Source organism: Salmo salar, chromosome ssa07, assembly GCF_905237065.1.
Source record: "Salmo salar chromosome ssa07, Ssal_v3.1, whole genome shotgun sequence".
Taxonomy (NCBI): domain Eukaryota; kingdom Metazoa; phylum Chordata; class Actinopteri; order Salmoniformes; family Salmonidae; genus Salmo; species Salmo salar.
The window spans coordinates 31,236,474-31,262,240 of NC_059448.1; the positions used below are offsets into that span (position 1 = coordinate 31,236,474).

Sequence of the window (25,767 nt, forward strand, 5' to 3'; positions counted from 1 at the left end):
GAGCGACTTCCAGTTAGTGCATTCATCTGAAGACAGCTAGGTGAGACAACCACCTACCACAGTCATAGTAAGTAAATTGTTCCTCAATAAGGTAGCTATCAGCAAAGTCAGAGCTAACAAGAAGGAAAAGATTCAAGTGCGAGTGTTAGTTCACTAAAGGCTTTTATTTAAAAAAAATCATAAATGATTACCATTATGTTGTTATATTGTTAGATTGGTAAAAAAAAAAGTCTGATTGTATAATTGATTCATTAATGCATACATGGCTGTCTCTGAAAAATGTTGATGTAAAAAATGTCAAATGTAATGATAATGAACTCATTAGCTGCCCAACAATTGAACAGAGCCATAGCTGAGTTTCTGTTTGGATCAAGTGCCATTCTATGACTTTGGTTAATGTGTCTTCTTGCAGTGGTACCGTTTTGGTATCATTTTGGTATTGAGTATCGTTATGGTAACGAGAATCACGATACTAATCCTGGTATTGGTATCCAAGTCTAAATTCTGGTATCGTGACAAGACTACATCTAAGTACCTCTCGGCATTCAGTATCCTTGGTGTGTCTGATCCTTTAGATCATTCCTCCATAAAGATTATTTCCTGCCCACGACTGGTTTGCTAAATGGCATTGGCACATGGATTTTAACCGGTGCTATGGTCAGATTACATGAATATAGAGCTCTTTGGCCACGCACACCAGAGGTGGGTTTAGTGTTGAAATAAGGTGCATAAGAAGAGAGGAAGCCCATTTTTACTGTAAAATATGGTGGAGGATATTTTATGTTATACGGCCTTTTTGCTTCCACTGATCCTGTGGCTTTTTGTAAAATGTGTAGAGCACGTTGTGAGGGATCTTAGACTATTCCTCCATACAGAATATTTCCAGATCCTTGATATCCTTTGTCTGCTCTTATGCAATTCAAAACACAGGTTTTCAATGGGGTTCATGTCTGGAGACTGAGTGGTCAATTAACAATTTCTTTGCGGATTTTGATGAATGCTTGGGGTTATTGTCTTGCTGGAAGATCCAACTGCAGCCAAGTGCCAGCCACATTGCAGAGGAAACCAGGTTTTCTGGCTAAAATGTCCTGCTACTTGGTAAAGTTAATGACACCGTTGACCTTAACAAGCGCCCCAGGACCAGTGGAAGCAAAATAGCCCCATAACATCAATGATCCACCACCATATTTTACCATAGGTATGAGGTACTTTTCTGCATATGCTTCTGTTTTTCAACGCCAAACCCACCACTGGTGTGCATGGCCAAAGCCCAATTTTCATGTCATCTGACCATAGAGGGAGGGAGAGCGAGAGAGGGAAGGTAGTGGGAGAGAGAAAGAGGGAGATTGAGAATTATCATGCCATATCATTGTAATTTACAGAATAGAAGAAAAAAAAAATACATCTAAAGAATAGAAAGCCTGTCTGTGTCTCACCGGTCCATATGATAGAGATGTTAGGCAGCAGGTCCTCTCCAACAGTCATCAAATATGGAGACTTAGATACACTGGGAGAACATAGAGATCCACAGTACTCTTGAGAGAGGAGTGGAGAGAGAAAGGGAGGAGGGAGGGTGAGTGAAGGAGAGATGGAAAGAGGAGAGTAACATAATATCAGTATGCAATTACTTAATTAGAAGAGAAGCAGTGGAGACTCAGAGGAGGACCATCCTCCTCATTGATTTTCAGAATGTTTTAAATTGTAAAACATCCTTTTTAGATAAAACTATACTTAATATATTCAGGTCAGCAAATAATTGATTAAAACACTATGTTTTGCAATGAAGGTCTACAGTAGCCTCGACAGCACTCTGTAGGGAAGCACCATGGTGTATCCTCCTCTGGGTACATTGACTTCAATACAAAATCGAGGAGGCTCATGATTCTCATAGACTTACATAGTAATTATGATAACTTCCAGAGGACGTCCTCCAACCTATCAGAGCTCTTGCAGCATGAACTGACATGTTGTCCATCCAATCAAAGGTTCAGAGAATGAATCTAGTACTGAAAGAATAATTTCTTTCAAAATGAAGGAAAAGCAAGAGAGTCATTTTTTTTCACTTTCAGTTTCACTTACTTAGCTAGCAAATGCAGCAAGCTAGTTTAGCCTACTCAAACACCCTGATCAAACAGAGGCATGCTATATTAGCTAGCTGGCTATGACTATCCAACACAACACTGGAACTCTTCCAAGTCAAGGTAACCTTTTGGTTTTACTAACTTATTGCCACGGGGCCCACCGGTGTAAGTGCTAAACTGCTTAGTGACTGTACACTAACGTTACTGCATGATTATAGCGGGTTTACTAACGTGTTAGTTCTATTAGCTATGTTGACTATGATGTTACTTCAGCTAATGTGGTGACAATGATGTAGGCTGTGTGTAGCGGTTATGATATGGTTTGGCTTGGAAAGGTTTTTTCGTCTGGTCACATACAGCTAATGAGTTGTGCATTGAAGTCTAAAAGTGAAGGGAAAAGGTGAGAGGAGAAAAGCCCATAGATGCGAGAAGGAATACAAAGAGATTTGGAGTTAGATAAACTTGGATTTTTAGGCAGGAACATATGCAGGATGCTACCCTCCACAGCATGGCCTTTGCTCCAGATCAAAACCCCAAACCTACAACCTAATTTTTGCCAAAATTACCCAGAGGGATTACTGCTCCAAGGTTTCCTTTTTCCAAGCTATACGGAGGGTGTTCTAGCAAACAAACAGCAGAGACCTGAGGACACCATCCAACCTGGAACTGAGTGAGTAATGTTTGGTCTGATGCTATTTTGAAAGCCAAGAAGAAAAATACAATTTAAATAAAAGTACATTACAATTATATATTTTACTTTGTGGGGACTGAATGCTGAGTTAAGGCTGCCAGGCTTGCTAGGACAGACCAGATATAACTTCAATTAGCACTGAGGTTTGAAGTGAGAGGTGTTGAGGGCTTTGGGCCCAACAACTGGCAGGAGTCTTTGAAGCCCCCTCCTGCTGTTCAAAGACCATCCACTGGCATTTTCTATAAGAAATCTGCCTCCAGAAATGCCTCATGACTCCTGCATGCTTTGTTGACAACAAACTTTCTTTACCCAACCGTGGGACAGACTGTTTGTTCCCAAACTTGCAACTCTCTATTGGTGACACAGACTTTCGGCCTCCCATCCAATTCTATCCACCTCTCGCTGGCTTTGTATTCATATTACCTGATGAAATTGCTGTACAATATGATCTTGTTGCCATCTAATGCACATTTCAGATGCCATAAATCAGCACTGCAGAGCCGTCCTTGTCCTATACCATGATTGTATTACTGTTGATAATATCTGGAAATGTGCATGTACATCTACTGTTGCTAGCCCCAATTCTGACTTGTGCTCTGATATCTGCTTCACTGATTTCTTCTCTCGTAAAAGACTGGGCTTTCTGCACGTTTACACTAGAAGCTTATTACCTAAAATGGATCAATTGAAAGTGTGGGTTCACAGCTCCAATCCAGATGTGTTGGTCATTACTGAGACGTGGTTAAGAAAGAGTGTTTGGAATACTGATGTTAGCCTTTCTGGTGAAAATATTTCTTTTCAGCACGACAGATCTTCCAAGGATCACCTTCAGTGCGCAGTTGTCTCCACCAAGTCTGTCCCAAACAATTTGATTTGCTGGTTTTAAGCGTTAAACTTTCAAATAGATCTTTGTTGACTGTTGCTGGGTGCTATCATCCTCCATCAGCACCGGCCTGCCCTAAGCTCTCTCCTGGCCCCTTACACTAAATCTGAATTTGTCCTGCTAGGTGACCTAAACTGGGACATGCTTAAACCACCTGACCAAGTCCTAAAGCAATGGGACTCCCTAAATCTTTCTCAGATTATTACCAATCCCACAAGGTATGACTCCAAACTCCCAGAAAAGGCTACTCTCCTCGATGTTATCCTCAAAAATAATCCTGATAGGTATCAGTCTGGTGTTTTCTGTAATGACCTTAGTGATCACTGTTTTACAGCCTGTGTTCGTAATGGCTGCTCAGTGAAACGCCCAGTCCTGATTTGTCATAGACGCTTGCTAAAAAACTATGCCTTCCTTCATGAACTGGCCTCTGTAAAATGGTAGCGAATCAGCTTGATTCCTAGCCTCAGTGCTCTGTCGTAGATGCTTGGACCTTCTTTTTTGATATTTTCCGTGGTATTGTTAACAAACACGACCCATAAAGAAAATGAGAATTAAAAACAGGTTCAGCCCCTGGTTTGACTGTGATCAGAGTTACTCCACCTCAAGAATTGCATTTGGCGAAAGGCTCGGCACTCAGGCTGACTGGCTCTCATTCAGACAAATGAGAAATAAGTGCAAAAGTTAGTTACTTTAAGGAGCAGTTCTCTCTCTGTGGGTCTAATCCCAAGAAGTTCTGGAAAACGGTTAAAGACCTGGAAAATAAATCCTCCTCCTCACAGCTGCCCATGTCCCTTAAAGTTGATGATGTGGTTGTTACTGACAAGAAGCACATGGCTGAGCTTTTTAATCACCACTTCTTTAAGTCAGGATTCCTATTTGACTCAGCAATGCCTCCTTGCCCGTCCAACATTTCCTCATCTCCCACCCCTTCTAATGCAACTATCCCTGATGCGTCTCCCTCTTTTTCCCCTGCAAAGTTTCTCCCTGCAGGCAGTCACTGAGTCTGAGGTGCTAAAGGAGCTCCTGAAAATTGACCCTAAAAAAAATATCTGGGCCAGTTGGTTTAGACCCTTTCTTCTTTAAGGTTGCTGCCCCTATCATCGCCAAAGCCTATCTCCGACCTTTTTAACCTGTCTCTCCTTTCTGGGGAGGTTCCCATTGCTTGGAAGGCAGACACGGTTTGTCTTTTATTTAAAAGGGGGAGGTCAAGCTGATCCTAACTGTTATAGGCCTATTTCTATTTTGCCCTGTTCATCAAATGTGTTGAAAAAAAACTTGTCAATAATCAACTGACTGGCTTTCTTGATGTCTATAGTATTCCCTCTGATATGCAATCTGGTTTCCGTTCAGGTTATGATGTGTCACTGCAACCTTAAAAGGTCCTCAATGATGTCACCATTGCCCTTGATTCTAAGCAATGTTGTGCTGCTATTTTTATTGACTTGGCCAAAACTTTTGATACGGTAGACCATTCAATTCTTGTGGGCCCGGCTAAGTAGTATTGGTGTCTTTGAGGGGTCTTTGGCATGGTTTGCTAACAACCTCTCTCAAAGGGTGCAGTGTATAAAGTCAGAAACTCTGCTGTCTCAGCCACTGCCTGTCACCAAGGGAGAACATGAAGGCTCGATCCTAGGCCCACTCGCTTCTCAATTTACATCAACAACATAGCTCTGGCAGTAGGAAGCCCTCTCATCCATTTATATGCAGATGATACAGTCTTATACTCAGCTGGCCCCTCCCCGGATTTTGTGTGAAATGCTCTACAACGAAGCTTTCTTAGTGTCCAACAAGCTTTCTCTACTCTTAACCTTGTTCTGAACACCTCCAAAACAAAGGTCACGTGGTTTGGTAGAAGAATGCCCCTCTCCCCACCTCATACAAGTACTTGGGAGTATGTCTAGACGGTACACTGTCCTTCTCTCAGCACATATCAAAGCTGCAGGCTAAAGTTAAATCTAGACTTGGTTTCCTCTATCGTAATAGCTCCTCCTTCACCTCAGCTGCCAAACTAACCATGATTCAGATGAGCATCCTACCCATGCTAGATTATGGAGACGTAATTTATAGAGTGACAGGTAAGGGTGCTCTCGAGCGGCTAGATGTTCTTTACCATTCAGCCATCCGATTTGCCACCAATGCTCCATATAGGACACATCACTGCACTCTATACTCCTCTGTAAACTGGTCATTCAAAAAATGTAGAACCAGGAACAGATATTGCCCTTGGTTCACTCCAGACCTGACTGCCCTTGACCAGCACAAAAACATCCTGTGGTGTACTGCATTAGCATCGAATATCCCCCGTGATATGCAACTTTTCAGGGAAGTTAGGAACAAATATACACAGGCAGTTAGGAAAGCTAAGGCAACTTTTTCAAGCAGAAATTTGCATCCTGTAGCACACACTCAAAAAAGCTCTGGGACACTGTAAAGTCCATGGAGAATAAGAGCACCTCCTCCCAGCTGCCCACTGCACTGAGGCTAGGATACACTGTCACCACCGATAAATCCACGATAATTGAGAATTTCAATAAGCATTTTTCTACGGCTGGCCATGCTTTCCACCTGGCTACCCCTACCCCGATCAACAGCCCTCCACCCCCCACAGCAACTCGCCCAAGCCTCCCCCATTTCTCCTTGACCCAAATCCAGATAGCTGATGTTCTGAAAGAGCTGCAAAATCTGGACTCCTACAAATCAGCCAGGCTAGACAATCTGGAACCTCTCTTTCTAAAATGATCTGCTGAAGTTGTTGCAACCCCTATTACTAGCCTGTTCAACCTCTCTTTCGTATCGTCTGAGATTCCCAAAGATTGGAAAGCTGCCGCGGTCATCCCCCTCTTCAAAGGAGAGACACTCTAGACCCAAACTGCTACAGACCTAGATCTATCCTATCCTGCCTTTCTAAGGTCTTCGAAAGCCAAGTTAACAAACATATTACCGACCATTTCGAATCCCACCGTACCTTCTCCGCTATGCAATCTGGTTTCAGAGCTGGTCGTGGGTGCACCTCAGCCACGCTCAAGGTCCTAAACGATTTCATAACCGCGATCGATAAGAGACATTACTGTGCAGCCGTATTCATCGACCTGGCTAAGGCTTTCGACTCTGTCAATCACAACATTCTTATTGGCTGAACATCTCGTACAACGCTGTGTACTACACCCTTCACAGAACAGCGCAAACGGGCTCTAACCAGAATAGAAAGAGGAGTGGGAGGCCCCGGTGCACAACTGAGCAAGAGGACAAGTACATTAGAGTGTCTAGTTTGAGAAACAGACGCCTCACAAGTCCTCAACTGGCAGCTTCATTAAATAGTACCCGCAAAACACCAGTCTCAACGTCAACAGTAAAGAGGCGACAGATGCGGGCCTTCTATGCAGAGTTGCAAAGAAAAAGCCATATCTCGGACTGGCCAATAAAAAGAAAAGATTAAGATGGGCAAAAGAACACAGACACTGGACAGAGGAACTCTGTCAAGAAGGCCAGCATCCCGGAGTCGCCTCTTCACTGTTGACGTTGAGACTGGTGTTTTGCGGGTCAGTTGTGCACCGGGGCCTCCCACTCCTCTTTCTATTCTGGTTAGAGCCAGTTTGCGCCGTTCTGTGAAGGGAGTAGTACACTGCGTTGTACCAGATCTTCAGTTTCTTGGCAATTTCTCGCATGGAATAGCCTTCATTTCTCAGAACAAGAATAGACTGATGAGTTTCAGAAGAAAGTTCTTTGTTTCTGCCCATTTTGAGCCTGTAATCGAACCCACAAATGCTGATGCTCCAGATACTCAACTAGTCTAAAGGCCAGTTCTATTGCTTCTTTAATCAGGACAACAGTTTTCAGCTGTGCTAACATAATTGCAAAAGTGTTTTCTAATGATCAATTAGCCTTTTAAAATTATAAACTTGGATACGCTACCGTCCCACAAGAAGTTTTTAACTGTGTTTACATGTTATCAGGGGTGTACTTTTTGCACATCATTACAAAACTGTATATGGCCATAATATGACATTTGCAATGTCTCTATTCCTTTGGAACTTTTTTGTTGTTTGTGTTTGTGTGTGTGTGTGTGTGTGTGTGTGTGTGTGTGTGTGTGTGTGTGTGTGTGTGTGTGTGTGTGTGTGTGTGTGTGTGTGTGGTGTGTGTGGATACTACACACATCTCAACTACTCACCTGTTGGACAGAACAGGAAGACGGGCGGCTCTCCCAGGAATCGGTAGATCTCATTGGCAACTGAAACCTGGGCGTGAGCGAATGAGGAGAAGGCTTGACTGTCAGCCTGACACAGGGAGTGATCTATGTCATCAAAAAGGATCGCAAATGCCTGGCAACCCAACTTTGACACCTACAGAGAGGAGAGATAGTAAGGCAGGGGTGTAGGTATGCGTGCGCATGCCTGTGTGCGCATGCAAGTATGTGTAGGTGCGTGTATGTACCTGTCGTAGCTTGCGTTTAAGCAGGGAGAGGTCGCAGGAAGAAGAGAAGACAATGTCTTGACCAGGAGAGAGAGAGTACACAAACCTCAGACCTCTCTTCTCTGACTCTACTATCAAAGTACGCAACTGACCTGCAAGAGAGGAGCGAGGAGGAGTGGAGAGAACCAGGACAGCACCAGGAGAGATACATTTAGTTTAAAGCAAAAGTGAGAGATGGGGGAAAAAGTACAGAGTGAGGAGAGAAGGTAAGATGAGGGTATGGGGAGATCGAGGGGTGGGAAGATAGACTAAAAAAGAGATGTAAACAAATAAATGAAGGGATGAAGAGATGGATGAGTGAGGGATGGGGAGATCCCTTACCCTCCTCTTCAGGGGAATAGACCTCTCTCCAGAGTAGTCTGTGTTTCAGATCATCTTTAGGACCGTACAGATAGGTGTTCAACTCCCACCTCTGCATCCTAACAGAGAGAAAGGGAGAGAGTTATTCATCCAGTGTCAGTTTCTGGAAATCATTTTGATATCATGGACAGTCAAGTCCTTGCACCAATAGCTCGGTCTATACATTTGAGAGTTGATACATTTCTCCAGGCCCATCCCTCAGCTTTTTACCAAAACAAAGTCAACCACCGCTTTGTTTTTGTTTCAACTGCGGATCATACTCACTCCCTCCTTATCCCTCTCCATGTCCTCCTATGTCAACCATACAGATTTAGGATCTTACTTTGAGCCAGTTTGCTACAGAAGGAAAATAATCCTGCAGCAACCGGAAATGTTAATTATGTGGATAAAATTTAAATTGACATTTTTGTATAGGTTGATAAAAGACATTACAATCTTCAGAAGCCTTTTTAAACCTCTAGTACACAGCACATTTAAAATGTCATGCATTGCAGGAAAGTTCTCCTGCAACAGGGTGATCAAATTAAGATCCTACATCTGTATATTACCTTTCTGTTTGTTACCAAGTACTCACCACTGGAAAAGGACCTTCCTCTGCTCCATAGACCAGGGCCTCCCATAGAACCCTGAGACACAGACAAGCACACGAAAGAGAGAGAAATTAATGCTAGTGTACAATTAAGCAGTGCTGCCATTCAGGCCTATATTCATGTTAGTACTTGCACAGTATTTGTTCACGGACACGCATTGGTGAAGCGGCCATATAGATTCTTACCCTGGTGGAACCAGCCTGATCGCTGCATTCACCATTCTATTTCACTTGACGTATCAGTCTGGCCTTTCTCCAATAGATGGGCGTTTGGAATAAGTTAGAAAATGACCAGTCCAATCAGCATCCTCAGAAACAATGGGCTTAGGACAAAATCTCACATGGCCAATCACTGTGCTTTGAATTAGGTTGTTTATCCTGTGATTGGTTAAAGGTGATCCGATCGCAGATAAGTTAGTTTTGAATAGTGTCCCTCATTACAGACCGTTTCAATGAGGAGGAATGCCAGACTGGTGAAGTGAAATGGAATGGTGAACACAGCGTTCAAGCCAGTTCCAGCACAATAACAAATTCCTGCCTATGAGGCAACCCCTCATCTGCAAATACAGCACAGAGCATGCCATACAATTCTTCATATAGAAATGGGAGCATCTCCATTGTCCAAAGCCAGCTAGCACACAACATTCTGAGAACCTTCGGTGTCAACTAATACAGTTGCCTTTTCTGGCAAGTGGGAGTAACTTATCGTCATCACATAAACCACCAAAGGCACACCCATTTCTGTTTCAGAATTGAGAAAGAGGTGGAGTTTGACAGTTTTTCATGCCTGAAGTTGCCCTTTAACAAATAACTTCATTTTCTTGGTACCTCATTACTTTAACAGAACGTTTCCTAAAAGTTCAAACATGGTTACATTTAATTTCTATTTTGGTAATGTTCTAAGAACATTCTCCAACTAGATTGACATTGGGAATGTTCTCAAATTGTTCAGAGAACATTAAGAAACAACATTCTTCTGTGGGAATTTCAGTACTTCCACAAGTTCCCATGTGGTTCTTATTTAATGTCACATTTTTATTACATTCTGGGAACGTTCCAAAAAAAAAATGTGTGACTTGATCGATGTATGGTTCTCTTTAATATTCTGTGAATAAAAAAACAAAACGAATTGTACACATTACATCAATAAGCTCTAAATTACATTCTAATAACATGAAGAAAACTTTCCATGAACGTTCTAAGACTGTGATTTGACAACGTATACATTCCGTTCTCAGCGTCAACAAAACTCTGTCTATCCTCTGTCTTGTTAAAATGAAAAACTCACAAGAAGCGGGCAGGCGGAGCAAGCAGAGCGAGGCAGGTGGAAAGGACCAGCCAGGTGGTCCTTTCCACTTGCCTCACTTTGCTTGCTCCGCCCGCCCACTTCTTGTGAGTTTTTCATTTTCAGTAACTTTTTGCTAGAAGGATAGTGCATATCTCCAATCATTTTTGCTGATAGCGATGTTGTGTTTCCATAAGTGGATGAATTAGTCCAATTTAGCATGCATGTAAAACCTCAACCCTTAGCTACCTCTTCCAATTCAGATGAGCTAGAAATAAAAAAATTATGACAACATTTAGATTATTTTGTGTGACTACAGCGCCAGCAGTAAAATGCAAAAATAGAGACATGTTCTAATTGAACGATAGGTCAAAGCGGACAACCCGCCGCCCAGCTTCGGTTGGGTCATTATAATTCAAAACAATGTATTCTAAAATAAAATCACTTGCATGCTCGCCTATGGTGAGTTTAGGCCATACGTGTGTTCATGTGTGATTGCCACGCCCACTAATTAGCCATACCTGATCTTAATGAGTGCTTGTTTCTTTGAAATGGGGTCTGTGAATAGACAAAAATGAACAGCTTTGTATGCATGAAAACCTGGTGGCGCAGTGGACTAATTCCATGGATAGTGAACAGAAGATCAGGGGCTCGAATCTCACTGATGCTGTGTCAAAATAAAAAAGATGTGTTCGAATGAATGTTTCCCATCTGTGCTTGGAGTTTAAAAAAAGTTAGTAACATGCTAAAAGTCTTACCGAAACATTCAGTTAAAGTTAAGAAAGTTATTAAAAATAACCTAGAATTTCCGTTCTCAGAGCGCTAATAAAACCTCCCAGGAAAACTTAAGGAACCGGAGTAAAACGATCACAGAACCTCCCTGCAACCTAAAAATAAACGTTTCCAGAACAGACAAAATGTTCACTTCTGTTCTCGTAACGTTTAAAAAAAAGTTACGTTTTACCGGTCAGGAAACGTATGACTTCGTTCTCACAACCAATGTGAAACCAAAAACATACCTTTCCATAACTTCAAAAGAACCAAATGTGCTAGCTGGGTAGTGTGATTATAAGAGCCAATTTATGCTTGATCCAAAATTGTGGTCGGAGGCGCCATATGGATGGTGTGACGCAATTGCGGAGCCTCCGGAGGCATGCAGTGGCCAAATTGAGCTCAGTAACGCATTGCTGTGCGCCTCTCAAATATTGTAACAATGCTGAGGGCACCGTATAGCTCAGCATTAACATGATTGGTTGAAGGTAGGTGAGGGCGGAAAGTCCTGTATAAACACAAACTCACTTTCTTGACAAGTTTCTTCACAACAGCTATGCGCTGCTCTACGAAGCGCAAGAAGTAGGAATGCCCTGACTTCTGCAGAGGCCATATCACAGTAAATGCTGCAAGGACAATGCAGATGGCAGATTGACAATGCAGCACCTTTAAGACTGAGTGCATGCTTGTGTGTATTAAGGTAAGTGGGTCAGTAGCAGTGGCGTGTATGCATGGATGCCAAGGGAAGCCAGGCTTCCCCCAAAAAGTTACCAAGAAGATTTTTTTTAAACGTAACTTCCGTCTCTTTGTTTCAGAATTTTCATAAAATTTGCAAAAGGCTGAATGTATCTCACAGGAGAAAGCATCCAAGCGAGCGAAACAGAGCCCCTCTGTCTCTCTACGTGTAGGCCATCTATCTGAAGCTGTCTGGTCCTTTACGAGTATGTTACCGCCCGTTGTATTGAAGGGAAGCTAGCGAGCATCTGGCCTCCCTTGACAATTTATTATAATTTTTTTGCCAATCAGCGTTGAGCTCAACTGTGAATGGTCCTGGTGCCCCACAAAATAGTGTCAAGGGAAGCCAGCTTGGATTTGGCGTCACTCCTATCAAATCCCATTGAGCGCATACGTCATTGACAGAAAAACTTCAATTGTTGCATCTCATTGTGTTGTTGTCTTCCGGTGGCTAGCTAGCCAGCTAGCTAAAATTAGCCCTTTCCTAAATTAGCCATGGACGGATATAGGGATTTGGACTTGGACTTATCCGTACTGGCCAATGGTTATAATGGCGATTCTCATCCAACCATTAAATTCATACATTGTTGTGCTGCTGGCCTGAGAGGATGGACGTTCAATATGTAGCTATATGTAGAAGGCCAATGGTAACTAGCTAATGTTGCCCATGAATGGAAGTTAGCTTAGCGAGCATTTTAGCCAGATGTACAAAATGTAATGTAAGCTTGTACTGTAAGACAGAGTGATAGACCGTTTCGTCAAAATGAAAGAGCGGAGGATGGCATTGGTGTTTCCCTACAAGTAGGGTGAGTCAACATGTTTTTCTACTTGCACGCACACAGAAATCAGAACCATGGACAGCCACATCATATTTAGCTTACATTGACTAAATTGTTTTTGGTATATTTTAGTTATCACTGTATTAGACTAAGCAAAATCCAAGATGGCATAGCAGTCAGGCGTCTTTGTCTTGTCGTGTCCCGTGTATATATATTTTTTCTTCGCATATATATTTTTTTCTTAACCTCAACTTCAACATACTCTCCTGCAACCCGCCTCACCCAATGTGATATGGATCTGCTATTTTCTTTACTTTAGAACCGGAACCCCCAAAAGAAGCTAGCCAGCTAACTAGCTACTAGCTAGTAGTCAGCTAGCCACTGCTAGTGGTCATCAGCTAACCTTTAGCCCGAACAACTCCTGCCAGTCTGCACAGTGCGATTCAACCCATCGGACTTCTTCTCCATATCTCCGTATTCCTACCGCAAGCTCTGAACCTTTCCACCTCGATCATCGCAGCTAGCTAGCTGCTATCCGAGTGGCTACTCCTGGCTAGCGTCTCTCTTCCGAAGCAAGCACCAATTAGCCTGGAGCTAGCCTATGCTAGACCCATCTCCCGGCTAGCTGAAGCAGTCCATCAGCCACTCCTTGGGTCACAATCCCTATTTTCACAATTAGCCTGGACCCCTTTTACTGCCGAAATGGAGCCCCGCCGATTCATCACGACTGGACTACCGACGTAATCCGCCCGAGGGTTTTTTTCAATAGGCTCCTCCCTCGCGATGTCCCCTGAATGCCCATCTGCTAGCCGCGGCCCACTAACTGTCTAGAGCATATCGGAATGTTAGCTGAAGAGGTCCATCAGCCAATTTCTTGGGCTACTATACCTATTTTGCCAATTGGCCTGGACCCTTTTACTACACGGAGCCCTGCTGATCCATCACAACTGGTCTGCCGACGTAACCCCACAAGGGGGCTACAACAGACTTCTTCCGTCGCAACGTCCCTCTAAGGCCCTTCTGCTAGCCCCGGCACGCTAGCTGTCCGAATCGCCGTGCCTCCAGCTCGCCTAGCTACTCACTGGACCCTACGATCACTTGGCTACGCATGCCTCTCCCTAATGTCAATATGCCTTGTACATTGCTGTTTTGGTTAGTGATTATTGTCTTATTTCACTGTAGAGCCTCCAGCCCTGCTCAATATGCCTTAGCTAACCCTTTTGTTCCACCTCCCACACATGCGGTGACCTCGACTGGTTTAAATGGTGTCTCTAGAGACAATACCTCTCTCATCATCACTCAATGCCTAGGTTTACCTCCGCTGTATTCACATCCTACCATACCTTTCTGTACATTATGCCTTGAATCTATTCTACCCCACCCAGAAACGTATACTCTCTGCTCCGAACGTGCCAGAAGACCAGTTCTTATAGCCTTTAGCCGTACCCTTATCCTACTCCTCCTCTGGTGATGTAGATGTTAATCCAGGCCTTGCAGTGCCTAGCTCCACTCCCATTCCCCAGGCGCTCTCATTTGTTGACTTCTGTAACCGTAAAAGCCTTGGTTCCATGCATGTTAACATTAGAAGCCTCGTCCCTAAGTTTGTTTTATTCACTGCTTTAGCACACTCTGCCAACCCGGATGTCCTAGCCTTGTCTGAATCCTGGCTTAGGATGGCCACCAAAACCCCTGAAATTTCCATCGTTAACTATAACATTTTCCGACAAGATAGAACTGCCAAAGGGGGCGGAGTTGCAATCTTCCGCAGAGATAGCCTGCAGAGTTCTGTCTTACTATCCAGGTCTGTGCCCAAACAATGAGCTTCTACTTTTAAAAATCCACCTTTCCAGAAACAAGTCTCTCACCGTTGCCACTTGCTATAGACCACCTTCTGCCCCCAGCTGTGCCCTCCCTGTACACCATATGTGCATTGATTGCCCCCCATCTATCTTCAGAGCTCGTGCTGTTAGGTGACCTTAACTGGGACATGCTTAACACCCCGGCCATCCTACAATCTAAGCTTGATGCCCTCAATCTCACACAAATTATCAATGAACCTACCAGGTACAACCCCAAATCCGTAAACACGGGCACCCTCATAGATACCAGCCTGCCCTCCAAATACACCTCTGCTGTCTTCAACCAGGATCTCAGCGATCACTGCCTCATTGCCTGCGTCCGTAATAGGTCTGCGGTCAAACGACCACCCCTCATCACTGTCAAACGCTCCCTAAAACCCTTCAGCGAGCAGGCCTTTCTAATCGACCTGGCCCGGGTATCCTGGAAGGATATTGACCTCATTCCGTCAGTAGAGGATGCCTGATTGTTCTTTAAAAGTGCTTTCCTCACCATCTTAAATACACTTGCCCCATTCAAAAAATGTAGAACCAGCAACAGATATTGCCCTTGGTTCACTCCAGACCTGACTGCCCTTGACCAGCACAAAAACATCCTGTGGCGTACTGCATTAGCATCGAATAGCCCCCGCGATATGCAACTTTTCAGGGAAGTTAGGAACCAATATACACAGGCAGTTTGAAAAAGCTAGCCTTAGCGTTCCTAACAGAAATGTGCATCCTGTAGCACAAACTCTAAAAAGTTCTGGGACATTGTAAAGTCCATGGAGAATAAGAGCACCTCCTCCCAGCTGCCCACTGCACTGAGGCTAGGAAACACTGTCACAACAGATAAATCCACGATAATTGAGAATTTCAATAAGCATTTTTCTACTGCTGGCCATGCTTTCCACCTGGCTACCCCTACCACAGTCAACAGCCCTGTACCCCCCACAGCAAGTTGCCCAAGCCTCCCCCATTTCTCCTTCACCAAAATCCAGATGGCTGATGTTCTGAAAGAGCTGCAAAATCTGGACCCCTACAAATCAGCCGGGCTAGACAATCTGGACCCTCTCTTACTAAAATGATCTGCCCAAATTGTTGCAACCCCTATTACTAGCCTGTTCAACCTCACTTTCGAATCGTCTGAGATCCCCAAAGATTGGAAATCTGCCGCGGTCATCCCCCTCTTCAAAAGGGTGAGACACTCTAGACTAGAGGTCGGCCGATTATGATTTTTCAACGCCGATACCAATTATTGGAGGACCAAAAAAAGACACTACCGATTAATCGGCCGATTTTTTTTATTTATTTGTGATAATGAAAATTACAACAATACTGAATAAACACTTATTTTAACTTAATATAATACATCAATAAAATCTATTTAGCCTCAAATAAATAATGAAACATTTGGTGCTTCTCCAAGTGTTGGAGAAGAAAGTAAAAGTGCAATATGTGCCATGTAAGAAAGCTAATGTTTAAGTGCCTTGCTCAGAACATGAGAACATATGAAAGCTGGTGGTTCCTCTTAACATGAGTCTTCAATATTCCCAGGTAAGAAGTTTTAGGTTGTAGTTATTATAGGACTATTTCTCTATACGATTTGTATTTCATATACCTTTGACTATTGGATGTTCTTATAGGTACTTTAGTATTGCCAGTGTAACAGTATAGCTTCCGTCCCTCTCCTCGCTCCTACCTGGGCTCGAACCAGGAACACATCGACAACAGCCACCCTCGAAGCAGTGTTACCCATGCAGAGCAAGGGGAACAACTACTTCAAGTCTCAGAGCGAGTGACGTTTGAAACGCTATTAGCGCGCACCCCGCTAACTAGCTAGCCATTTCACATCGGTTACACCAGCCTAATCTTGGGAGTTGATAGGCTTGAAGTCATAAACAGTGCAATACTTGAAGCATTGCAAAGAGCTGCTGGCAAAACGCATGAAAGTGCTGTTTGAATGAATGCTTACGAGCCTGCTGGTGCCTACCACCGCTCAGTCAGACTGCTCTATCAAATCATACACTTAATTATAATAAACACACAAATACGAGCCTTAGGTAATTAATATGGTTGAATCCGGAAACTATCATCTCGAAAACAAAAGTTTTTTCTTTCAGTGAAATACGGAACCGTTCCGTATTTTATCTAACGGGTGGCATCCCAAAGTCTAAATATTCCTGTTACATTTCACAACCTTCAATGTTATGTCATAATTACATAGAACTATGGCAAATTAGTTCGCAACGAGCCAAGCGGCCCAAACTGTTGCATATACCCTGACTCTGCGTGCAATGAACGCAAGAGAAGTGACACAATTTCACCTGGTTAATATTGCCTGCTAACCTGGATTTCTTTTAGATAAATATGCAGGTTTAAAAATATATACATGTGTATTGATTTTAAGAAAGACATTGATGTTTATGGTTAGGTACACGTTGGAGCAATGACAGTCCTTTTTCGCGAATGCGCACCGCATATATGCAACGCAGGACAGGCTAGATAAACTGGACTAGCATCAACCATGTGTAGTTAACTAGTGATTATGATTGATTGATTTTTATAAGATGAGGTTAATGCTAGCTAGCAACTTACCTTGGCTTCTTACTGCATTCGCGTAACAGGCAGGCTCCTCGTGGAGTGCAATGTAAAGCAGGTGGTTAGAGCGTTGGACTAGTTAACCGTAAGGTTGCAAGATTGAATCCCCGAGCTGACAAGGTAAAAAAAATCGGTCATTCTGCCCCTGAACAAGGCAGTTAACCCACCATTCCTAGGCCGTCATTGAAAATAAGAATGTGTTCTTAACGGACTTGCCTAGTTAAATAAAGGTGAAATAAAACAAATAAAAAAGCAGAGGTTATATTAATGATGTTGAAATTGAAATGGTGCTGGAATAGTGGAAGCAGCTCCTGTTTTTCTTTGCGACTTGCAGTAACTCTCTGTGGTTCTGAATCTGTGGTTCTACAGTGATTTTACCCACGCACCACTACTGGTCTGTAGTGAGGAGGGGGTATTCTGGATCCAGCTGTGTGTGCAGTCACATCATTATCTTTTCTATCAATGTTTTTCTCCATGCTCCTTTCAGATTGTCTCGTTATCTCTCGCCTTAGAACCAAAGAGAGAGACTGACTGACTAGCTCAGTGGTTCCCAACACCAGTCCTCAAGTACCCCCAACAGTACACCTTTTAACCCCGGACAAGCACACCCGATTCAACTTGTCAAATAATCATTAGGCCCACAATGAATTGAATCAGGGCTGCGTTCAGTACATTTTTAGGTTATGGAACATTCAATTGAATGGAAAAAGTGCTGTACTGAAAGATCAACTGAAAATTGGGATGGGGTTGGTTTGTGGGTTGAGGTAGGCTGTCAGCATGGCCACTGCCCTTTAAATACGTCACTCATTGCTGTAAGACACACCCACCAAACGTACCTCAAAGTCTGTTCAAGAACGTTTTGGATAAACGTGTCTGTCAGTACAAACCGTTCTGCAAGGTAGCAAACGTTCAAGCGAACTGAACGCACCTCAGGTGTTTTTTTTTGTCAGAGGCTACAACAAAAATGTGTGCTTTTGGTGATACTCGAGGACTGGAGTTGTAAACCACTGGACTAGCTAGCAGGCTGGCAGGCAGGCAGGCTTGATAGATGGCAAACTAACTGAGACACCGATGATGAGAAAATGAAGATGATGAGAATAAAGATGAATGTGATGTTATGCCTGATTGATCATAGGGCTACAATAGCTACCACGTCTCAAAGCTTTACAAACACTGAAAATAGTGTTTTTTTATGCATGGTATTTCATTTGAACTTCTCCGTGAAAATTACAAGATCAGATAACCAGACGACCGTTGTCCTTACCTTCCACAACCCCGCAAAGGAACTCGCTTCTCCCGTCCATCTTATTTGTCTGTGTCGCCCCTGCTTTCACCGTGCGCCTCGCCTCTCTCCAGCAATCCAACCGACTGGAGCAGTAGCCTAACCTACCGAACGTTTCCTAGTACCGTCTCAGGTCAGACGCCGGAGTGGTTCTCCATTTCCATCCTTTCCATCGGTGCCACCACGGCTAGCTCTCCCTGCTCAACTAGCTCAACCCCCGCACAGGCGCACTCACCTCCTGCACGCAAATGCAAGGTGTGAGGAATGGAGGATACTATTTCCTCATCTGTGTCGATATGAAACGTGTAATCTTCAAAATGCCGCGCTATTTGTTATTTATAGGAGATATGTTTAATATATACGAGCTGTATGTAATACAAATTGCGACGTTTATTGCCTAAGTAAACCGCTGGAGACTTGATAGTAGGGCGATTGTCTGTCCGTTGCCCTTTTGAGCGGATCTTTACGGTAATGCAATGTGAAATCAGATCACCGAACGGTGGTAATGATGGGTCAAGTTCGGCAGCAGGGCAAATGCGGTCAGTGGACATTTGTAACTCCAGGCTCGGACTGATCCGTGTTTTTATATTGTATAATGCGGTCTTTACGATCTTGATTATTTTCATTTTTAGGGAACGTGACTTCCCTGTAGAAATGTGTTGTCTATGTAGTTGTCTTGGCAACAAGGGAGCGTTTTAAACAAACGAGAAGGTGAGACATAACTAGATGTTTTCTACTTTTGTAGCTATCAAATTACACTTTATAACTAGATGTATTCAAAGCTATATTTACACCCAATGGAAAGTTGATAGAGAGCTGAGCCAACAAATGCGAACAGCACAGCCAGCGTTGAGTGTAGACTGATCAGTGTTCATTACTGATGCGGTTAGCTAGCTAACTAACATGCAGCGTTTTCTGTGCCCCAGTGCTCTCTGGTAACGGGCGTAGGCGGCGGTATGGTGGGCTCATGGTTGGCTCACGTTACATAGGCTACTGGTGAGATGTGGTGGGCGGTAAAGCAGCGATATGGAACATGATGATGCCATTCAATCAAATGTCTGTTTCTGCAAATAATGGTCCCTATAGATGGCGCGTGTGTGTGTGTGTGTGTGTGTGTGTAGGCTACTAGAATGCCCCCTAAGAAGAAAGGAGAGTCTGCCCTTAAGCAGGATACAGCTGGACAAGGAGTAGAGGACTCAGAACACCCCGGGTCTGACAGAGAGGCTCTGCTACAGAGAGAGTGAGACATGTCTATCTGCCTGTCTTTGTCTCTCTCTATACCTACCTGTCTGTCTGCTTGCCTGTCATCATGTGACTGTACTTCACTTCCTGTAACCTACAGGTACGACAAGCTAACCGACACCTTGAACAACCTCAAGAGGAAAGTGGAAAAGTTGTATCCTTTAAATCCCAGACTTCACTACAGTGACAGAGTGGAACCAGAAATTGGCCCAGGCATTTCTAACACATCTGCCAATTCAATTTTGACAAGCCCACTGGGCAAATGATAACCAGAACATGTGGCATTTGCCTTTATGGCCAGTCTGTTTCTGCCTCACTAGAGCAGGCACTAATAAAGCCACATAATGAACACTATCCCTGGAAGTTGTCCGCACAAGACCACCTGTTCAGAAAGTCTGGCAGATGGCGTCCCAGTCCAGGACGATTCCCAAAGCTTTCACTTTGCACACTGCAGGTAGACAGCCAGGATTTAGTTGTCACAGTCACACACAAGACCGCTAAATTGTAAACTGTTGTGGATTAATCTGCATCCATTTTTGTTTAAGTGAAGGGCCCTTTAAAATAGTTACCCTCCGTTCCAGGATTTGGGTCAATTCGAATTGAAAGCATTTAAATCAGGAAGTAGTTTGAATTAAAAACTTGAAATAAATAGCTTCTACATTTCAGTTATCATTGAAAATAATTATAAAAATGCCCTTCTTTAATAATGGAATTGGAATTTCATTTTACTTCCTGAATGAACTGCCTTCAATTAGAATTGACCCACCCCTGTTCATGTGATAGCGATAGCTTCTCAAGAATACTTTCCTCACTTCCCTTAACTGCGGCTGCTGTACCAGACGGCGTGAGAATGAGTTCCTACAGAATGAGGCCAACCAGACTCGCATGGAGAGCGTGAGTGACAGGCTGACACTCTCTTTCTCCCCATCTCTCTCTTTCCCATCTCCCTCCCTATAAAATCGAATCAACTTTTATTTGTCATATGTGCCGAATACCACAGGTGTATACCTTACTGTGAAATTCTTACTTACAAGCCCTTAACCAACAATGCAGTTCAAGAAATAGAGTTAAGAAAATATTTATTAAATAAACTAAACTAAAAAGTAACACAATAAAATGACAATAACGAGGCTATATACAGGGGGTACCGGTACCGAGTCAATGTGCAGGGGTACAGGTTAGTTGAGGTAATTTGTACATGTTGGTAGGGGTAAAGTGACTGCAAATAATTCCTTATCCCTCTCCTCCTGACCCCATCTCTCGCCTTCTCAGCAAGAGTACATGTCGTACATGTCCAAGCGGACCCAGAAGCGTCAGAGTGCCATCGTCACCCTTAGCGATCAAAACCACCAGGGGCTGGAGGCCCTGAAGTGGCAGAGGGAGGAGACTCTGGACAAATACCAGGAACAGGCCAATGGTGAGTCAGCAGGAAGTGCCAGGGGCCAATGGGGAGAGAGCAGGAAGCTAACTCTAATCTAACCTATCCTAACAGAGCTAAAGAAGGAGATTCTGGAGAAGGAGAATGAACTGGCGCTGTTAAATATTGAGATTGCTGAGCTCCGAGAATTTAAAGTATGACACTTCCTCACCCTTTCCTCCCACCCCCCTCCCCTCTTCTCATTCTCTCCTCTGCCTTCTTATATCCTCTTCCTTCTCCTTTCCTCTCCTCACACACCACCACTTTGTGTACAGAATATATGATCTACTAATATTACACATTTTATTATAATCTTATTTTAGATTAGTGGTACCTTTGCATGGCTGTATGCATACAGTGGGGCAAAAAAGTATTTAGTCAGCCACCAATTGTGCAAGTTCTCCCGCTTAAAAAGATGGGAGAGGCCTGTAATTTTCATCATAGGTACACGTCAACTATGACAGACAAAATGAGAAAAAAAATCCAGAAAATCACATTGTAGGATTTTTAATGAATTTATTTGCAAATTATGGTGGAAAATAAGTATTTGGTCACCTACAAACAAGCAAGATTTCTGGCTCTCACAGACCTGTAACTTCTTCTTTAAGAGGCTCCTCTGTCCTCCACTTGTTACCTGTATTAATGGCACCTGTTTGAACTTGTTATCAGTATAAAAGACACCTGTCCACAACCTCAAACAGTCACACTCCAAACTCCACTATGGCCAAGACCAAAGAGCTGTCAAAGGACACCAGAAACAAAATTGTAGACCTGCACCAGGCTGGGAAGACTGAATCTGCAATAGGTAAGCAGCTTGGTTTGAAGAAATCAACTGTGGGAGCAATTATTAGGAAATGGAAGACATACAAGACCACTGATAATCTCCCTTGATCCCTCGATCTGGGAGATCTCGAACGCAAGATCTCACCCCGTGGGATCAAAATGATCACAAGAACGGTGAGCAAAAATCCCAGAACCACATGGGGGGACCTAGTGAATGACCTGCAGAGAGTTGGGACCAAAGTAACAAAGCCTACCATCAGTAACACACTATGCCGCCAGGGACTCAAATCCTGCAGTGCCAGACGTGTCCCCCTGCTTAAGCCAGTACATGTCCAGGCCCGTCTGAGGTTTGCTAGAGAGCATTTGGATGATCCAGAAGAGGATTGGGAGAATGTCATATGGTCAGATGAAACCAAAATATAACTTTTTGGTAAAAACTGAACTCGTCGTGTTTGGAGAACAAAGAATGCTGAGTTGCATCCAAAGAACACCATACCTACTGTGAAGCATGGGGGTGGAAACATCATGTTTGGGGCTGTTTTTCTGCAAAGGGACCAGGACGACTGATCCGTGTAAAGGAAAGAATGAATGGGGCCATGTATCGTGAGATTTTGAGTGAAAACCTCCTTCCATCAGCAAGGGCACTGAAGATGAAACGTGGCTGGGTCTTTCAGCATGACAATGATCCCAAACACACCGCCCAGGCAACGAAGGAGTGGCTTCGTAAGAAGCATTTCAAGGTCCTGGAGTGGCCTAGCCAGTCTCCAGATCTCAACCCCATAGAAAATCTTTGGAGGGAGTTGAAAGTCCGTGTTGCCCAGCGACAGCCCCAAAACATCACTGCTCTAGAGGAGATCTGCATGGAGGAATGGGCCAAAATACCAGCAACAGTGTGTGAAAACCTTGTGAAGACTTGCAGAAAACATTTGACCTGTGTCATTGCCAACAAAGGGTGTATAACAAAGTATTGAGATAAACTTTTGTTATTGACCAAATACTTATTTTCCACCATAATTTGCAAATAAATTCATAAAAAATCCTACAATGTGATTTTCTGGATTTTTTTTCTCATTTTGTCTGTCATAGTTGAAGTGTACCTATGATGAAAATTACAGGCCTCTCTCATCTTTTTAAGCGGGGAGAACTTGCACAATTGGTGGCTGACTAAATACTTTTTTGCCCCAGTGTATGTGAGTGTGTGTGTATACTGTATTGGCATGGCTGTTCATGTGTGTGCTTTAATATTGTGTGTGTGTGTAACAGAGCCTGCAGCAGCAGCAGCTGGGGCGTATAGCGGAGCTAGAGAGGGAGGTGACCAGTATGCAGTGTCGTCACTCTGAATCCCTGCAGGCCCTGAAGGCTGGCTTCCTCAGTGAGAAGGAGAGGTAAATGGGAAAAGTGTGTGTGCATGACTGTAAATTCCTTTGTTTAAATGTATTATTATTATCATAGGTACGAAGCACAGGCCAAACAAAAAATACAGGCCCTGGCCCTCGCCGCTAATAGGGTGAGTAACACACACATGCATAGACATGCACGCATGCGTACGTACGTCCACAAGAACACATGTACACACACACCTCCATACCCACCCCCTCTCTTCTCCTCCCACTAGGAGGCATCTCGCTGCCTACTGTCCCACACTAGAGCTGTGACCCTGGAAAACCAGCATCTGAGGGAAGAGCTGCAGCAGCTGATCCAGGTATAGCTAAAAGATGGATGGATGCATTGATGGATTGATTGATTAATTTGATTCATTGGCTGGTTGATTGATTGATCCAGAGAGCCCACTCCCTGAGGGGCCTCCAGGACCAGCTCCAGGCCCAGAGGCAGCAGCTCCTACTGGAGAGGGAGTACGTCAGGGAGCTGAGGCGCCTCCGAGCCACCCCGGGGCCGACCCCACCAGGGTCCCACACTCGGCCACTGGGGGTGGACAGAGGGAGAGAAGACACAAGACACCACCGCACAGCAGATACCTGAGAGATAATACATATGGAATCATGTAGTAACCAAAAAAGTGTTAAATCAAAATATATTTGAGATTCTTCAAAGTAGCCACCCTTTGCCTTGATGACAGCTTTGCACACTCTTGGCATTCTCTCAACCAGCATCATGTGGTAGTCACCTGGAATGCATTTCAATTAACAGGTGTGCCTTGTTAAGTTAATTTGTGGAATTTCTTTCCTTATTGCTTTTGAAGGCACACCTGTTAATTGAAATGCATTCCAGGTGACTACCTCATGATGCTGGTTGAGAGAATGCCAAGAGTGCAAAGCTGTCTTCAAGGCAAGATGTGGCTACTTTTAATGTATTTTGATTTGTTTAACACATTTTTGGTTACAACATGATTCCACATGTGTTATTTCATAGTTGATGTCTTCACTATTATTCTACAATGTAGAAAATAGTAAAAAAAATTAAGAAAAACCCTTGAATGAGTAGGTGTGTCCAAACTTTTGACTGGTACTGTATATAGATAGATAGATCTGTGTGGATGTATGAAGGCGACATGTAAATTGTTGGTTCCATGTTTCATGAGCTGCAATTAAAGATCCCAGAAATGTTCCATAAGCACAAAAAGCTTATTTCTCTCAAATGTTGTGCATAAATTTGTTTACATCCCTGTTAGTAAATATTTCTCCTTTGCCAAGAAAATGCATCCACATGACAGGAGTGGCATATCAACAAGCTTATTTAAACAGTATGATCATTACAAATGTTCACATTGTGCTGGGGACGATAAAAGGCCTTTCTAAAATGTGCAGTTTTGTCACACAACACACTGCCAGAGTGAGAGTGCAATTGGCATGCTGACTGCAGGAATATCCCCCAGAGCTATTTGCCAGAGAATTGAATGCTCATTTCTCTACCATAAGCTGCTTCCAATGTCATTTTAGAGAATTTGGCAGTAAGTCCAACCGGCCTCACAACCGCAGGTGACTTACGTGTGTGGGTGAGCGGTTTGCTGATGTCAACGTTGTGAACAAAGTGCACCATGGTGGCGGTGTGGTTAAGGTATGGGCAGGCATAAGCTACAGACAACGAACGTAATTGCATTTTATCGATGGCAATTTGAATGTACAGAGATACCTTGACAAGATCCCCCATTGTCGTGCCATTCATCCGCCACCATCACCTCATGTTTCAGCATGATAATACATGATGATAATATCCAGCAACTTCGAACATCTATTAAAGAGGATGGGACAACGTTCCACAGCTCACAATCAACAGCCTGATCAACTCTGCGAAGGTGATGTGTCGTGCTGCATGAGGCAAATTGTGGTCACACCAGATACTGACTGGTTTTCTGATCCACGCTCCTACAGTAGAATTGTCAGTAGAATGACCTTACTGAAGACATTCAGTGACTAAACGTGGCACCGTCAAAGGATGCCACCTTTCCAACAAGTCAGTTCGTCAAGTTTCTGTCCTGTTAGAGCTGCCCCGTTCAACTGTAAGTGTTGTTAATGTGAAGTGGAAATGTCTAGGAGCAACAACGGCTCAGCCACGAAGTGGTAAGCCACACAAGCTCACAGAATGGGACCACAGTGCTGAAGCGCATAGCGTGTAAAAATCGCCTGTCCTCAGTTGCAACACTCACTACCGAGTTCCAATCTGCCTCTGGAAGCAACGTCAGCACAATAACTGTTCGTCTGGAGCTTCATGAAATGGGTTTCCATGGCCAAGCAGCCGCACCCAAGCCTAAGATCAACATGCGCAATGCTAAGCGTCGACTGGAGTGCTGTAAAGCTCGCCGCCATTGGACTCTGGAGCAGTGGAAACGCATTCTCTGGAGTGATGAATCATGCTTCACCATCTGGTAGTCCGACGAACAAATCTGGGTTTGGCAGATGCCAGGAGAACGCTACCTGCCCGAATGCATAGTGCCAACTGTAAAGTTTGGTGGAGGAATAGTGGTCTGGGTCTGCTTTTCATGGTTTGGGCTAGGCCCCTTAGTTC

The 25,767-nt window shown here is 43.7% G+C and overlaps 2 protein-coding genes across 7 annotated transcripts in view; one reads left to right on the forward strand and one right to left on the reverse strand.

The window, feature by feature from the left end:
• si:dkey-183c6.8 (protein O-GlcNAcase) overlaps window positions 1–18,632 on the reverse strand; it is a 50,815-nt gene extending 32,183 nt beyond the window's left edge. The window contains exons 1-6 of one of the 2 annotated variants that reach the window (XM_045721869.1): window positions 18,345–18,632; window positions 9,060–9,111; window positions 8,447–8,544; window positions 8,087–8,142; window positions 7,824–7,995; window positions 1,437–1,535 (exon numbers count right to left, since the gene is read on the reverse strand). In XM_045721869.1, the coding sequence (XP_045577825.1) occupies window positions 1,437–1,535; window positions 7,824–7,995; window positions 8,087–8,142; window positions 8,447–8,544; window positions 9,060–9,111; window positions 18,345–18,384 (517 nt within the window). In that variant the 5' untranslated portion in view covers window positions 18,385–18,632. Of the gene's footprint in view, window positions 1–1,436; window positions 1,536–7,823; window positions 7,996–8,086; window positions 8,218–8,446; window positions 8,545–9,059; window positions 9,112–18,344 lie in introns of both variants that reach the window. The other variant, XM_045721868.1, reaches the window with a different exon arrangement.
• ccdc166 (coiled-coil domain containing 166) lies at window positions 18,354–23,912 on the forward strand. Of its 5 annotated transcripts, none has more exons than XM_014207477.2 (11): window positions 18,630–18,901; window positions 18,995–19,073; window positions 19,484–19,602; window positions 19,705–19,758; window positions 20,444–20,498; window positions 20,877–21,021; window positions 21,097–21,176; window positions 23,068–23,189; window positions 23,257–23,311; window positions 23,420–23,506; window positions 23,587–23,912. In XM_014207477.2, exons 3-11 carry the CDS (start codon window positions 19,493–19,495, stop codon window positions 23,782–23,784), a joined length of 906 nt encoding a protein of 301 aa, XP_014062952.1. In that variant the 5' UTR covers window positions 18,630–18,901; window positions 18,995–19,073; window positions 19,484–19,492; the 3' UTR covers window positions 23,785–23,912. The 5 variants fall into 5 exon arrangements, with proteins under 5 accessions (XP_014062955.1, XP_014062952.1, XP_014062956.1 ...); XM_014207479.2 differs by lacking the exon at window positions 18,630–18,901 and adding an exon at window positions 19,289–19,358 and having other exon boundaries at window positions 18,908–19,073; XM_014207480.2 differs by lacking the exons at window positions 18,630–18,901; window positions 18,995–19,073 and adding an exon at window positions 18,354–18,617.
• The last annotated feature ends 1,855 nt before the right edge of the window (window positions 23,913–25,767 follow it).